This window comes from Xiphophorus maculatus, chromosome 9 (assembly GCF_002775205.1).
Source record: "Xiphophorus maculatus strain JP 163 A chromosome 9, X_maculatus-5.0-male, whole genome shotgun sequence".
In the NCBI taxonomy this organism is placed as follows: Eukaryota; Metazoa; Chordata; class Actinopteri; order Cyprinodontiformes; family Poeciliidae; genus Xiphophorus; species Xiphophorus maculatus.
The window spans coordinates 1,788,187-1,802,415 of NC_036451.1; the positions used below are offsets into that span (position 1 = coordinate 1,788,187).

At 36.7% G+C, this 14,229-nt stretch overlaps 1 protein-coding gene across 6 annotated transcripts in view; it reads right to left on the reverse strand.

Annotated features, from left to right (window-relative positions):
• atp11b (ATPase phospholipid transporting 11B (putative)) overlaps positions 1-14,229 on the reverse strand; it is a 56,740-nt gene that overhangs the window by 23,177 nt on the left and 19,334 nt on the right. For all 6 annotated transcript variants that reach the window (XR_002753284.1, XM_023339690.1, XM_023339689.1 and 3 more), the window contains exons 10-23: positions 13,688-13,769; positions 13,463-13,613; positions 12,549-12,746; positions 10,337-10,495; positions 9,398-9,582; positions 7,220-7,288; positions 6,495-6,568; positions 6,279-6,382; positions 4,915-5,096; positions 3,327-3,530; positions 2,025-2,178; positions 1,445-1,547; positions 1,208-1,353; positions 1,028-1,087 (exon numbers count right to left, since the gene is read on the reverse strand). Coding sequence is in view for 5 of the 6 variants with exons in the window: in XM_023339690.1 (XP_023195458.1) it covers positions 1,028-1,087; positions 1,208-1,353; positions 1,445-1,547; positions 2,025-2,178; positions 3,327-3,530; positions 4,915-5,096; positions 6,279-6,382; positions 6,495-6,568; positions 7,220-7,288; positions 9,398-9,582; positions 10,337-10,495; positions 12,549-12,746; positions 13,463-13,613; positions 13,688-13,769 (1,871 nt within the window). In the remaining variant the exon portion in view is untranslated. The remainder of the gene's footprint in view (positions 1-1,027; positions 1,088-1,207; positions 1,354-1,444; positions 1,548-2,024; positions 2,179-3,326; positions 3,531-4,914; positions 5,097-6,278; positions 6,383-6,494; positions 6,569-7,219; positions 7,289-9,397; positions 9,583-10,336; positions 10,496-12,548; positions 12,747-13,462; positions 13,614-13,687; positions 13,770-14,229) is intronic.

Consider the following 14,229-nt stretch of genomic DNA (forward strand, 5'->3'; position numbering starts at 1 on the left):
GCAACATTTGTTACGTTTTCAGCTGCTGCGGTTCGATTTCACTCTGCAGTCGAACAAAATAAACCTCCTGCAAAACCTGTTCCTCTCCTCGCCTGTGGGGGGCGCTGCACAAAAAACACTGAAGGAAAAGATATGGAAACCTCTGAAGAAAACACTGAGCATAACATCCTTCTTCACAAAATATAACAAAAATTGAGTAGTGACAGATCTCAGCGGTTGTAGGATTTCTCCCGCTAACGTTAGACTCAAATGTTTGTTTTGGTTTAATTTACCCAGAATGCCTTGCGCTGTAGTCCAGCAGACCAGAAAATGATTGGTGTTGACATATGTAGGTCTGTCACAATAATTTTGCTGGATGATAAACTGTCCCAGAAATGATCACGATAAACAATAATATTGTTATTTTGAGACCATATTCAACTAATCAATAATAATAATGGCTGATTAATAAAATTATGCAAGTATACCCACTCAAAAATTTTAAAAAATACCATTTCTAAAGGACATTTGAAGTGGAAATTATTTTAAATATCAAAATAATAATAAATAAAATGGATTATGAAGTGTCTGTAGCCAAAATAGCATTTTACAAAAGTAATGATCATTCTGCTCAGACGAGGAAAACAGGCAAAAGCGGCAGGTAGTGCAAACCAAGTACTTCAAAATGGCGGTTTTTCAAAAATAAATGGGAGCATTGCTTTACTAAAACGTATTGAGCTCATCTTAATTGATCATGCGATTAAGTGATTGATTTATTGCGACACGCATGAATTCGAACTGTGTCAGAGTTCACTTCAACCGAGCCGAGGTTTGTAGGTCGACCAGAGTTCGTTTCTTTTTTGGTTCACATCAAAGTTCGATTCACTCTTCCTCAAACTGGACTTTTAGTCAAACAAACTAGAGTTTGATTAAAGCAAACTTAACAGGGCTGGTGTGAATGGAGCCTTATGCACTTGAAAAATTAGGAAAACTAAACTAGATGTCAATGGGAATATAGTTAGAAACAGAAGAGAAAAATAAGACTTACTTGTTGTGAAAACAAGCAGAAGAACTGGTATAAAAACTGTGGTGTAATAAAACACACATTCTAGAAAAAACAGAGTGAAAAAACATATTCAGATATACTGGAGAGAAAACAGATTATTATAATTTTTTAAATTTAAGCCACTAAAATGGAAGCAGGGGGAACAGTGTTGGTAAATCCTACCTTGTAGAAAAAGTACTGTACAAGAGTAGCAATTCGAATGTAGTAGAAGTGGCCGTGGACCAGCAGGAGTTTAGCCAGGAACTTAAACCTGGCGATTGCATAGTCACTGTTTCTCACGGCCTGACGACCCTCCTTTCCCATGATGCCTGGGGGTTTGGTAGGAACAGCTCAGACGTCTACAGTACAGCTTCAGGTCGGGTTTCTGGTTTAGATGTGTGTGTGTGTGTGTGTGTTTACCTATGCCTACATGAGCTTCCTGTATCATACTGACATCATTGGCTCCGTCCCCAACAGCTAATGTTATTGGCTTTTCTGGAGAAGTCTTTAGCAGGCGAACAACCTGGAAAAAAAAAGTAAAAAATTAGCCTAACCCTTATATTTTGTCGTAGAGTTGAACTGAATTCAACGTTCAAATAAATAGGCTGTAAGACAAGATGGCCGCCCTGACATCACTCTGAACTATGGAAACCCAAGGGATCAATTGGTGAAAAGAAAATCCTTATTTAATAAAAATGTTATTCAATTAAAATCTATTTATCATCCATTTTCCACATTTACATAAAACAAAGTTAACACAGCAGCTCTTGTTTTCCAGTGTTGCTGTTTTTTCCTTTAAACAGAAAAAAAACGAACACTATGAGATTAGAACAAGTTTCAGCAACAAGTGGCTCCAGAAAACGTGATGAGATTCACCAATTTAACCTGCAGAACATTTAAGTCAGTGAGATTAACGTGTAATTTAGATACCTGAGCCATAATTCATAATCTGTAGTTAATCTGGAGTTTTTTCCTGCAGCTCGGGGCAGTCTGTGTTTACCTTGGCTTTTTGCAGAGGGGCCATGCGGCAGCAGAGCACAGCTGAGCAGCTTTTACACACTTCCATAAATAGCTTCTCATGTTCCCTCAATGCTAACGACAGACTAGCGCCGTCGACCACCAAGCCGTGCTGGATGACGTGGTCTTCCTTTATCCTGCAGACGAAGACGAGGAAGACAGCGGCACACACAAAGCAGGACAGGAAGTGAGTCAGAAATATTAATACGCTGGATTCTACTGTTCACTCATCAGAAAATAATATTTTAATGCCGAATGTTATTCCTGTTCATCAGCAAGTTGGAACTGTAGACATTTTGTGCATAAGTAAGCTTGGGTCTTGAAACTAGGGCTGGGTGAAACGGCTTATGAAAAAAATTTAATTTCTTTCCATTTTGAATACAATTTTAATGTTTTTCTTTCTTTTTTTTTTGAAACAAGAAATTATTGAAAATATTTTTTAAAAGTGGTTTTAATTTCAATCATCCTTTTAGAGCAACAATAATTTTTGTTTAATTATGAGAATAAATTCATAAAATTAGTAAAGAAAATACACAATTTTAACAGAAAAAACATGATAAAAGTTGTTTTAATGAGATAAAAGTTTAGATTTATCGGCATCTGATGCGATCAGTTCTCAAAATAGACAATTTTGTTTAATTATTTTTAAAGTCCTGCTACTGATAATTTGCTACCGACGTGTTAAAAGTCTAAACGTTTTTCTAAGTATTACTCATTTAAATTTTTTTGTGTTCCAGTTCTTATGAAATTACAACTTTATTGTGGTAATTTTGACTTTATTCTTATGCTATTTAGAGTTTTTTTGTCATATGACTTTATTCTTATTTTACTATGACTGCATTTTTGTGACGATATAACTTTATCCTTGTAAAAATGTTACCCTGGCCCTAATATTCCATCATCGAGAAACGAGTTAAAAATTTAGAAAAATAGAAGCGGTAAAACAAACAAAGATGGCCGCCATAGCATCACTCTGAACTATGAAACCCAACGGAGCGCATCGGTGAAAAAAATAAAAATTAAATGATTTTCAAAAAATTAAACCTTCAAAAACCAAAAATTCTATCAATTGATCCAATTGATTTATCGCCCAGCTCTAATTGAAATTATTAGAAAAACAGCATAGTTAAATAAAATCACCAACAGGAGGCATAAAATTAGTATTGTCATTGTAAAATTAGCCATGTAATCTCCTTCAAACCTTATTAAAAACATAAAACCTGCCTGTATTTATGATTTACTAAAATAATAAATAATAATAAAAGTGGAAGGAAATGGCAGGCACCTTCGGGCCAGCCTGCGGAGCTGCTCTGCACACTCGTTGTCGGAGCGCTGCTGCAGAAGCTCCAGGATGTTCATGGTTCGGTGGAAATGGCCGCACGACAAGCTGACGCTGACCGCCGTCTCGTGTTTGTCCCCCGTCAGCACCCATACTTTGATTCCCGCCAGACGCAGGACTTCAATTGTCTCCGGAACTTTGTCTTGAAGCCTGAGCAGCACAAGGAGGAGAACGTGTTCAGCGTACATCACGCAGGGACATTATGCACTTTCCAGACATTTTCAACGCGAGTTCTCAAACTTTTCCAGCAACACACTTTGGGGATTAAAAACAAAACAAATGAACTAAAGAACACGGGTTCAGTTCACAATAATATATAATTTATTACTCTGATATCTTGTGATAGAACTTTGCATTTTCCAGCAGGGACAATATAGACTAAAATATAAGAATTTTATGTTTTGAAATGTTTTTCTTACACACATCTCATACACCTGACTATCAAGACAAAAGTAACTGACAAGTAACTTTTCATGCAAATGGAAATTATTGCACTCGTTTTAATTTATGTGATTAATTGATTTATTGCGACAGGCCCAATTACAAGTAACTTTTCAGCAAGAAACAGAAGCTTGTTCTCCGAAAATAATTACAGTCCGCTGGCATTTTTTTCACTTATAACAAGATGTTTCAAGAAGTTTCAAGGATTTCAAGCTGCGGTGTGAACCCTGTACATAATATTCTGCATGCGTGGAAAAGGCCGAGAGACGTTCATTTCCCCTACAACTCACTAATGTTCCTTGAGAGAATAAGGACACTTTCTACTACACGCAGTGACTTTTCATATCAGCGGCTGTTTTTTATGTTTCATATTAGGCTGAAAACTGAAGGGAATATTAGTCATGACTTTCATAACATAAGAGCCTTTGATCGTGACCAAGAGAGAGACCGGGAAGAGAGCAGAGATAAACAAAGTGTGAGAAGCTGAGGCTTAGGAGCAGATGGTGAGTGGATACACACACACACACTCCCACACACACACTCCCACACACACACACTCCCACACACAGCAGCAGTTACACCCAGACAGACTCACAGTCATGACTAGAAACTGTATAATAGGTGTTAATAAGTCAGCTTCAATCAAGCGTCTGGAGTTTCTGATTTAATCATACCAGGCTTCATACTGGAATCACGCTGATCTGTTTGGTTTGGCGTCGTAACTTTTCCTAATTATATTAAGTGAGGTTAAAGTGCAGCCAGGCCAACTGGGATCACTGGGAGGCTTTTATGGGATCAGAGGTCGGCTGAAACGGGAAAACTCTGATTTATAATGAGAGAAAACAAAATTTAAGAGCAAACTTATTAAGATTTGTTCAGTCTGGTGTTGAAATGTTCAAGAAAATATATGTTCAAGTCCTGATCTCTGGCTGATTAACTGGCAAATTTCTAATCAGAATGCCATGATCAGCTTTAATAAAACGCAATAAACTCGATCCTTTTCATTTCTGTTAGATGGGATATTAATGTTCACTGTAAAAACTGTTTGCAGCAGCAGCAACATTATTGGGAATCCAGTTGAAAATCTCCGTACTTGTCTTCGACGCCGGTCGCTCCCAGGACGTGCAGATTGTTTTCGATGTAGGCGAAAGCTTGCTGCAGTTTCTCCTCACGCCGCTGCAGAGCCGTGCGAGCAAACGTCAGCCGCTTGTTCACAGCGATGTACTCCTCCGGACTGAAGTGGCGGCATGCGACAACGAGGGTACGCAAACCTTTCTGCATCCGAACAAAGAGACAAATAAAAACAGGTAAGATGGAGAGTAAAAAAAAAAAAAACCAAAGGCATTTGTTCATTTTTAAACATGAATTAAGACGATAAGGTGGCTCCATGTCAAATGGCAAAAATCAAGTGAAGTAGATGCGGAAGAGACAAGATTCATAACGGAGGAGAAAGGAGGAGAAAAATTCTCAAATTATCACAACTTGGGTTTAATTCAGCGAAGCGGCCTGAAGGCTTGATGACCACAACTCACCCCAGACCGCAGCACCGAATCTGGGGGCCGACATCTGATGATATGATGTGGAAGACGGACGTGGGTGTGTGTGTGTGTGTGTGTGTGTGTGTGTGTGTGTGTGTGTGTGTGTGTGTGTAAAGAGCACCAGAGCATAAATTAACAACTGTATCATCTCTAAATGCCAGACTTACACAGAAACAACAGAGGCACGACTCAACAGTCAAATATATTCACATTCGAGTTTAAAGGTTTAAAAGATTCCGAAATAAAAATCTTTAGATTTTAAGTGTGTGATTTTGAAACATCTACTTTCATAAAACATAATAAAGTGAATGGATAGTTTTTATACTCCAACGTTACTCATATAGGAATGAAACGATAAATCGGATTAATTATGTTGAATTGATTGATTAATTGTTAATTGGAGACTTTTAAAGAAAGGCCGTTTGCAGAAAGAACAATAAACTCAGAGCAACAATTAAGACAAAAATGAACAAAAAAGCAGACATTTTGCATGCAAGATAAAAAAAACTTTGTAAACAAGTTCTGTCAAAAACTTCACTCAGTTCAAATTTTAAAAAAAATCCTGTTAATCACCATTAATCAAAATAATCAACAGATTATTAGATTAATCAATACACTTTGAATGAAGCAGAAAAAGCTTTTCACATGTTGATGTTAAAATTATTTTTAGCTGCAGATGCATCCACTAAATGAATTTTCTTAATGCATCTTAGACAATAAAATGTTTATTTTCTCATTAAAAAAGGAACTGAACTGTTTAATTAAGTATTTTAATGTATTTCTAATATTGTATTTAAAAAAAGCCTGAAATGAAAATTTGCCGAATCTGCCTTTTGTTTTTATCCGATTAATCGTTAGTTTTTATTGCAGCCCAGCACTAATAAGGACATGTCCGTTGAACGAGAAAATAATTTCTCACCAAAGCAAACTCGTCCACATGCAGCCGGGTTTTTTCAATCTCTCCAGTCGTGGCGAAAGGCAAGACGGCCGACTCAGCACCCTTTGTGAAAATCACTTTCCCTCCTTGAAGGGAAACAAAAAAAACCCAAAAGCATATTAATAAACACATTACCCTGCCTTGTCTGTTATTTTCCTGTCTTCTTAACGGTTTGTGGCTGAAGCAGGTTAACGTTACCTGAGGGAGTCTGCAGTATGACGCTCATCCTCCTGCGGTTTGGATCAAACTCCAACACATGGAGCAGTTTATACCTGAGGCAAAGAAACGGGTTGTTACTGACCATATCTGACCAAAAACAGCGATTAATCGAATACGTAAAAAAAGGCACATGCTGCAAATTTTTCATCTAACCACTTAAACCTTTTTGTACGATATTAGAAATACATTAAAAGATGGAAATAAGCCAATCGATAAACATATTATTGACTAAAATCCAATAAAAAACGATTCCTTTAGATTTGCTTTACAGAATTTAAAAAGAGTGAAGCTAAAACTGGAACTTAAGGAGTTCTGGGTACAACATATTCAAAGACAAATGTTTTTTATTGTATCTAAAATACTAAATATTTATGTTTCTGTGCAGTTTTCGCTTCATTACCGCTCTGACATGTTATTTCAGCAAAAGGCCGTTTTTGAGACTATTCTCCAGTTAACAATTAATAAATTAATAAATTAGTTGACGATCAATTTCAGACCTACAACATACAAAAATTAAAATCCTAGAAACTTTAAGCTTAGATCAGATCTAAATTTAAAACTGAAAATATTGATCTTATGCAGATTGATCTGTATGATTAAATTGACTTTTTTTCCGTGAGACGTCCTGTGTTGTGAATTGGTGCAGTACAATTAAACCGAATTGATCCGTTTTGATCGGCTGTGTGTTTGAGACGTCGGCTTACTTTTCAGATTTCCCAAATGTATTTATTTCCATGGTGTCCCCGCTGCAGCCTGTGAACGCCACGCCAATTCTGAAAAGAAGGCAGTAAAACTTAATCTAAGACTCATTAACAGACAGAAATGTTTGAAATATCCCAATCAGGAGGAACAAGGTCACAGTTTCTGGCCTTTAGGTAATAAAAAAAGAGAGTATGGTTGCCATGATTATCCCAAATAAATGTCAACAATTTCAAATGTCAGTAAATTAATTATAAAATTATTGCACGCCTGCTGTCATGTGACTGGAAGTACTTTAAAAGTTTTGAAGTGGCTTAGCCAAAGTCCTGAAATGTAAAAATTAGGGTGATGACAAGGAGGCTTGTCACCTTCAAAGATCTGAAGCTCTAAGAAATATTGAAAACACAAGTGAAGAAAAAAAACTGTTTTGATTCCTGTAGTACCAATAAATAATTTTCCATTTATGATTTAGAAGAATGAAAATAACTTTATAATATAATATTTACTAGTACGTGAAGCATGAGTAAAAACAAATATTCCTTTAAAATTGTTGTATTTTTTGTCTCATTCTATATTTTTATTTGGTTAAATGAAAACAAATTTAAACCTAAATGCTCCTGGGGTATGCATAATTCTGGACCTATTATACTTAGCTTAGTAAAAGACAGTCGGACTTTGTTCTAAAATATTTCCTCTCTATTGTTGTGAAATTACTGGGTCTGTTAGTAGCTCAAATATTTTGGTACTTTGAACATGGTGGCACCGTTTTACAAAGCGTTATTTATTTATACGTTTCCACCGCAGGCTGCACGAGTCTCCAGACTCTCCAACAAATTACTGCCTGCATTAAATTTCTCAGGCACCAACATGAACAAGTGACTGAACACCAGGCTGCGATAAAAGCTCCAGCCTCTGCTTGTATCTGACACATTTAAAAAATGGCAGGCAAAGGATGAAGTTTGGCTTCATGTCGAAGGTTAAGAGTCACATATTTCATTTTAGGCAGTTAAATAAAGACATCATGTGTTTTCGTCTACATTACTAACCTTAGCAACATAGCTGCCTCGTTTAAAGGCAAAGAAAAGAAACTACGATGAAACTAAACATTTTTCAAACAAATTATGGTAATAAATATAAAGCCAGGTTATATTTTTAAGCTTTCATGGCTTAAAGGGGCAGCACTGTGAATGTTCCAGGCACATATTTTATCACAATAAATTTTATAGCACAATCAGGTAACTGTCAGTTTTTACAGAAATGCTATAAATTTCAAACTTAAGGGTAACATATTATCCTTCATTCAATAGGTTAGGATCGGTTATGGGCTAAATATGTTCATTACATATTTGCATAAAATCATTCTTAGATAATGAGGTTTTAGTTTGATCCTTTCAGAATAAAATGTTTTAGGGAGTCTTGTTACTTTAAATCCAAATAATCTGCTGCTGGTCATGCCCCCCAACTCTACATTTACACTCGCACCTGAAAACGGCCTCAAACACGTGCAATTATACAGCCGTACATCTTTGAAAAGTAGAGATGGAGCCTCCTGCACAACCAACAAGAATGCAGTAACTGGTTTCTGGATGGTAAGTCAACAACAAAACTCTTGTTCATTTCCAGCAGCCAAAAGTGGTTGGGTTCAGCTTTTGTTGCTAGGTAACGTGCTTGGCTTTGCTGGGGTTGCTAGGTAACGGCAAAGTGCCACTGGAATGTGACTTAACATTCGAGAGGATTTTTGAAATGACTCGTTTTCCAGACACCAAAAAACATGAACTTATTGCCAGAAAAATTTTTTTAAGCGTTTGGGATGTTTATAGCAGATGTAGAAGAACAAAAACGTGCAAAATGTGAACAGAAATTTGCCTTGAAATTGGTCTCTGTCTCTTTAAGAAGCTCCTACTCTGACACTTTCAGTGCATCTTTATGCCATTTAAAACAGTTCTTAGGAACGTTTCAATGAGAAGTAGTTCATACGATGAGCTCAGCAGATGCACAGTTCTATCAGATGTTTGCTAACTGCTGCTGCCACTAGTCTGGAGGAGCCGATTGGGGGAGTTGTATGGGACAGCTGCTTTGTGAGAAGGAAGCTTGGTCGAAGCTCAAACAAAGTTGATTTTACATATTATTCTCCCCTGTAAGGCAGCAAATATTAGAAAAAAGATTAGTTTGAAGTTGTTCACCTCTTCGTTCCCTCAACCAACGCCTTCTCATCCGGTGAGGAGGCGTAGTACTCCATGTGGCTGAAGGAGAAACTGTTGGTGTGGGAGAACGGATCCCCTCCCAGCCAGGACTCTGACTTGTTGTAGCTGATCTGGACGGTGTGACACAGTGACACGGCCTTGAGGAATAATAACTCCTCAGTTATCTGGACGGAAACACGGTGGAAAAAAGGGACAGATTTCACATCTTGTTCTGTAACTTGTGTAGAACAAGCAGATTATTTTAGTGCAAATTAATCAGCCATGATGGGGAACCAGAATCTGCATAAACAATGTGTTAACTAAATTATATTTAAGTCACTGATTCAGAAAAAAACTACATATACACAAAAAGAATAGAGAATAAATTAGCACAACATTCTGACATGGATTAAGAACTAGAAACAAAGATTTTTTTTATGTCAGACACAATTTCTGAATTATTTTTTTTCTCGCTTTCTTTTCTAAAAACAAAAATATTTTGAAAAATGCAGCTTTTACTTCATCATCCCTTCTCTGACTTGTATCAGGACCAGGTTACAATATTTTTTGTTTATTTAGGAGATAATAAATTAGGATGACATTCCTTTGTCAGATTAAATGTGACTCTTGAAAATAACCTGTGAGCAGATTTTAAATTAATTTTTATTATGCTCAAATTTCTGTAATAAAAATGTCCTAATTCTAAATATCATACCTAATTATCATTATGAAAAAATCATCTCAATGACTTAAGTTACTGAAATAAATGAACTTTTTCCATAATATTCTAATTCATTGAATGAGACTAAATGAAAACAATGAGAAATCTGGACACTTTAGCACAGAGAGACGGAAAATTCTGCCTTGATGCAATCAGTTTTCATATTTACACTGGAGCTATAAAAACAGCTTTGTGCAGCGGTTATTGATGTGAATTACCAGCTGAGGTGAAGAACCGCTTGGTGAATCCCCCGTCATCCCCTCTGGTACCAGTTTGCCGTTCATCTCCCGGTACTTGATGCCGTTTATCGAACACTCGCGGAACTGCATTTCATTTTCTGTTAGCGTACCAGTCTTGTCTGTAAACAAATATTCAACCTGCAGGGAGAAAAAACAAAAATCACAATAAATCCTTCAGAATCCATTTTATTTATGGTTTCAGTTGTTTTTACTTCCTTGTTATTTATTGTTTTTGGTTGTTGTGTTTTATTTTGGATATTTAAAATGTCTTCCAGTTGCAGTGTGGTGCGTTCTGTATGAGAGCACAAACTTGCATTATTATTACACCATTATTATCATTATCTTACCTGAAAATTGTGTCAAAATGACAATATCATTGTTTGATTGCAATAATTTCTGGATCAATTTATCACCTGCAAAATATACTATCATGACCGGCGAAACAATGGACCTTACCAAGCTCCGCCCACAACCGACCCACGTGACCGCAAGTCTCACAAACAAAGCCTTGTTTCTATATAAACAACTAAATTAGTGCGTCATTTCTACCGGATTTTCACAATATATCAGCTACTAAATAGACAGAGGAACTAACAAGTTCACGTCATCATCTGGGAGGAGGTTACTGGTTTCTCAGTCACAAACTGGTTGCAAACCTGAGGCCAGCAGGTGTCAGTCAGTTATGGTAGATCTGAACTTTGACCTCAATATGAGAAGCTACAGACTGATAGGAGGAACCAAAGAGCTCTGTAAAGGTAAAGATAAATCTTCTGAAGTTGGGATATAATTCATTTAATTTCACATAATTACCGCGGTAGAAGCCATTTGTTTGTTAAAATTTTATGAAATGTATTTGTTCTATTTTATGTTTGTTGTGAATGACGTAAACTCACAAATGAAAGAGGTAATTAATCCAACGTTTAGAAACTACAGCGGCTGTAATGAGCCACAGCAAAGGGAAACAAAGGTAAAATAACCCGAACAGGTGATCAACTCAAAACCACTCCTACCTTTTTACTCTCTCTCTCTCTCTCTTTGTAGTTTAAGCACAACTGTTACCGTGGCAACCGCCTGCGCCCCGCAAGACGAGCAAAGATTACGTTAAAAACAAAACATTCAGTCCGTTACATATCAAGTTTCCAGGCTTGATATTTATTTCTCGATTATTAATCAGCGCTTCCCTGAACACAGCGATGGTTGATTGACTAGCTGTACTTGGTGCTAACGTGGCTAACAGGAGTAACAGTTTAGTCCAAAGCCTTTTCTGCTAAAATAAAATCTTTAGTGTATGTCAGATACAGACACGTTGCATATTGATCTGTTTAGCTAACGTAAGACTGTGTAGCAGACAGGCTTCAAGGTGTAGAAGTTGTATCAGTTCTGCCTTTATGTTGTACTTAGCTAACGGGAAGCTAACGGTGTGTTTGTGAGACGGCCAGGCACGTTCTAGCCGCGCTACTACGTAGAATGGGCATCAGCCAATGAAAAGTGGTAACGTCCATGAAGCCCTTTTATGGGAGGATTGCTTGTTGGCGTTTAATGCTCTTGTGTTTTGACCAGATAATTTTTGGTCAAGTTTTTAATGTAAATGTTTCAGTACACTTGAAATAAGTTAAAATTAACTTACAAGTAACTTTTCACCAAGATATAGGAGCTTGTTTTAAGTCAATAATTCCCTAATTTTGATGAAAAACTGTTAATTCAATTGGTAAAGTATTTCACTTGTAACAGCATTTTTCCTGTGTTTCAAATTAAATAATCTAATGAAATTAGAAGTTTTTCATCAAAATTACAGAATTATTTACTTAAAACAAGTTAATATATCTTGCTGAAAAGTTACTTGTAAGTTAATTTTTTACTTATTTCAGATGTACAAAGATATTTACACTAGAAACTTGACCAAAAACTACTTGATAAAGTTTTGTGGTTTTTGCCTTGTAACCGAACAATGTCAAAAAAAAATTATCATTCTGAGGATTATAACAATTTTCCTTTATTAAAAAATGTAAATAAAAGATGTGTATGAAATGAAGCTGTCCTGTAATTTTCTACAATGTGTGGTTTAAAAGAAACTAAATGTTAAAATAAATAAGTGATGGACTGGAAAACATTGGTGTCAGCCGATATTAAAATTCACATACTGGGATCCTGGATTGAAACATTTCTAATTTAGTTTTTTTCTTTTTCATACCTGTCCCAACTCCTCATTGAGATCAGACGTGTTGACCTGAGCTTTCTGGTTGCTCTCCTCGTGGTACAGGTCCATATCCCAGCCAATGAAAAAGGAGCCCAGAAACTTCTGCATCTCCACAGTAACGTAGAGCGAGATGGGAATGATGAAGTTGTAGAGAACCAGGAACGCCAGGAAGTCTGAGATGAACTGAAGGATCTGGAGAAGGACAAGAGAAAATTTAATTTGTTAAAAACATGATAAAAAGACGCATTGAGAAAGAACAAAAGAAAACAAAAACAAAGAAAAAAGGAATAAGGAAATAGAAAAGGAAAACAAAACAAAGAGAAAAGAAAATGAAATAAAAAGAATGAGAAAACAAGAGAAAAACTAAAGAAAAATAAAAATGAGAAAACAAAAAAGAAAGAAAAAAGAAAATCACTGATCATTCCTATTATGAAGTTAATTACTGTTTGTGAGGAGTGAAAAAAGAAAACTGATTATGAGACAACAGCACCAAAAATCAGGTTTATACGTTCAAACTTGAATAAAATTTCAGATGCAAGTAAAAGTAACTACAATTATTTATAAAAGAAAACAAAAATACTTTGAAGTGTAATCTGAAATCAATAAATGAAAAATTATGATTGTTTGAATATTGGGTCTTCCACAAACAGGGACGGCCAGCCTGCAGGTCTGTGAGCAACCAGAACTGGCAGATGGGCATTAAAATGATTAGAAACTAGTTTTTATACTTTATTATCACTGAATCTGCTCTGAGTGCTGGGAGGTTTGATTGCCATCTAATCAGAAGTAAAACAGGTCTGGTCTGTTTTGGTGACACACAAGTGGAAAATGTGAAAAGAAAGTCAGAAACTGAGTCTTTTCAGCAACAGAGTAGAAAATAGACGCGTTCTGTGGTTGGTCAGACTGACCGGGCTGCTGTTTCTCTCCTGCTCGGTCTTCTGGTTGTAGAAAGGCTCGTTCCACTTGTCTTCGGACTGCCAGGCGTACTTCAGGATGGTGCTGAGGATCGCCTCCGACAGCAGGATGACCAGGTAGATGATCAGGAAGGAGTTCATCGACCTGCCAGGGAACAGCGGTTTCAGTGTTTACCGGGCCTCCAACAGAAACGCTTCCCCAGAAAGAAAGCGCCATACTTCTCAACAGCTGAGCGTTTCTGGGACTTGCACTTGTAGTTGAGCGCCATCTTGGATTCCATCCCCGTATAAACGGCCACACCTGCAACAGCACAGCAGGTCCAGGTAATTACACCAACAAAACATCACTCACAAAATAAGACTTTCATATCAGTCGATATTGATAAGTATTGCTTTGTTTTTTTGTTTTAAATATCTGAAATATTGCCAAACTTTCCCGTTTCATCCAGTTTTTCTCCACTGGGTTGTTTTTTTATTTAAAACAGTTAGGAGGCGCTGTGGAGAAACCTGAAGCTGCTGCTGCGCTAGTTACTCAGCAGGCCGTTGCTAGGTAACCGGAGTTAGGGGGAACTTGAAGCTGCTTCTTACCTAGCATGTTGTTGCTAGGCAACCAAAGAGTGAGTGAGTTAGTTGAAGCCACCAGAATAGCTTGGCTAGCTGTGAGAGGTTGAGCTGCTTCTTTCCTCTGCCACCAGTGAATATTCTATATATTGAATTTTCTTTCAGACATATTATGTTGATCATATATAAAGTTATTTATT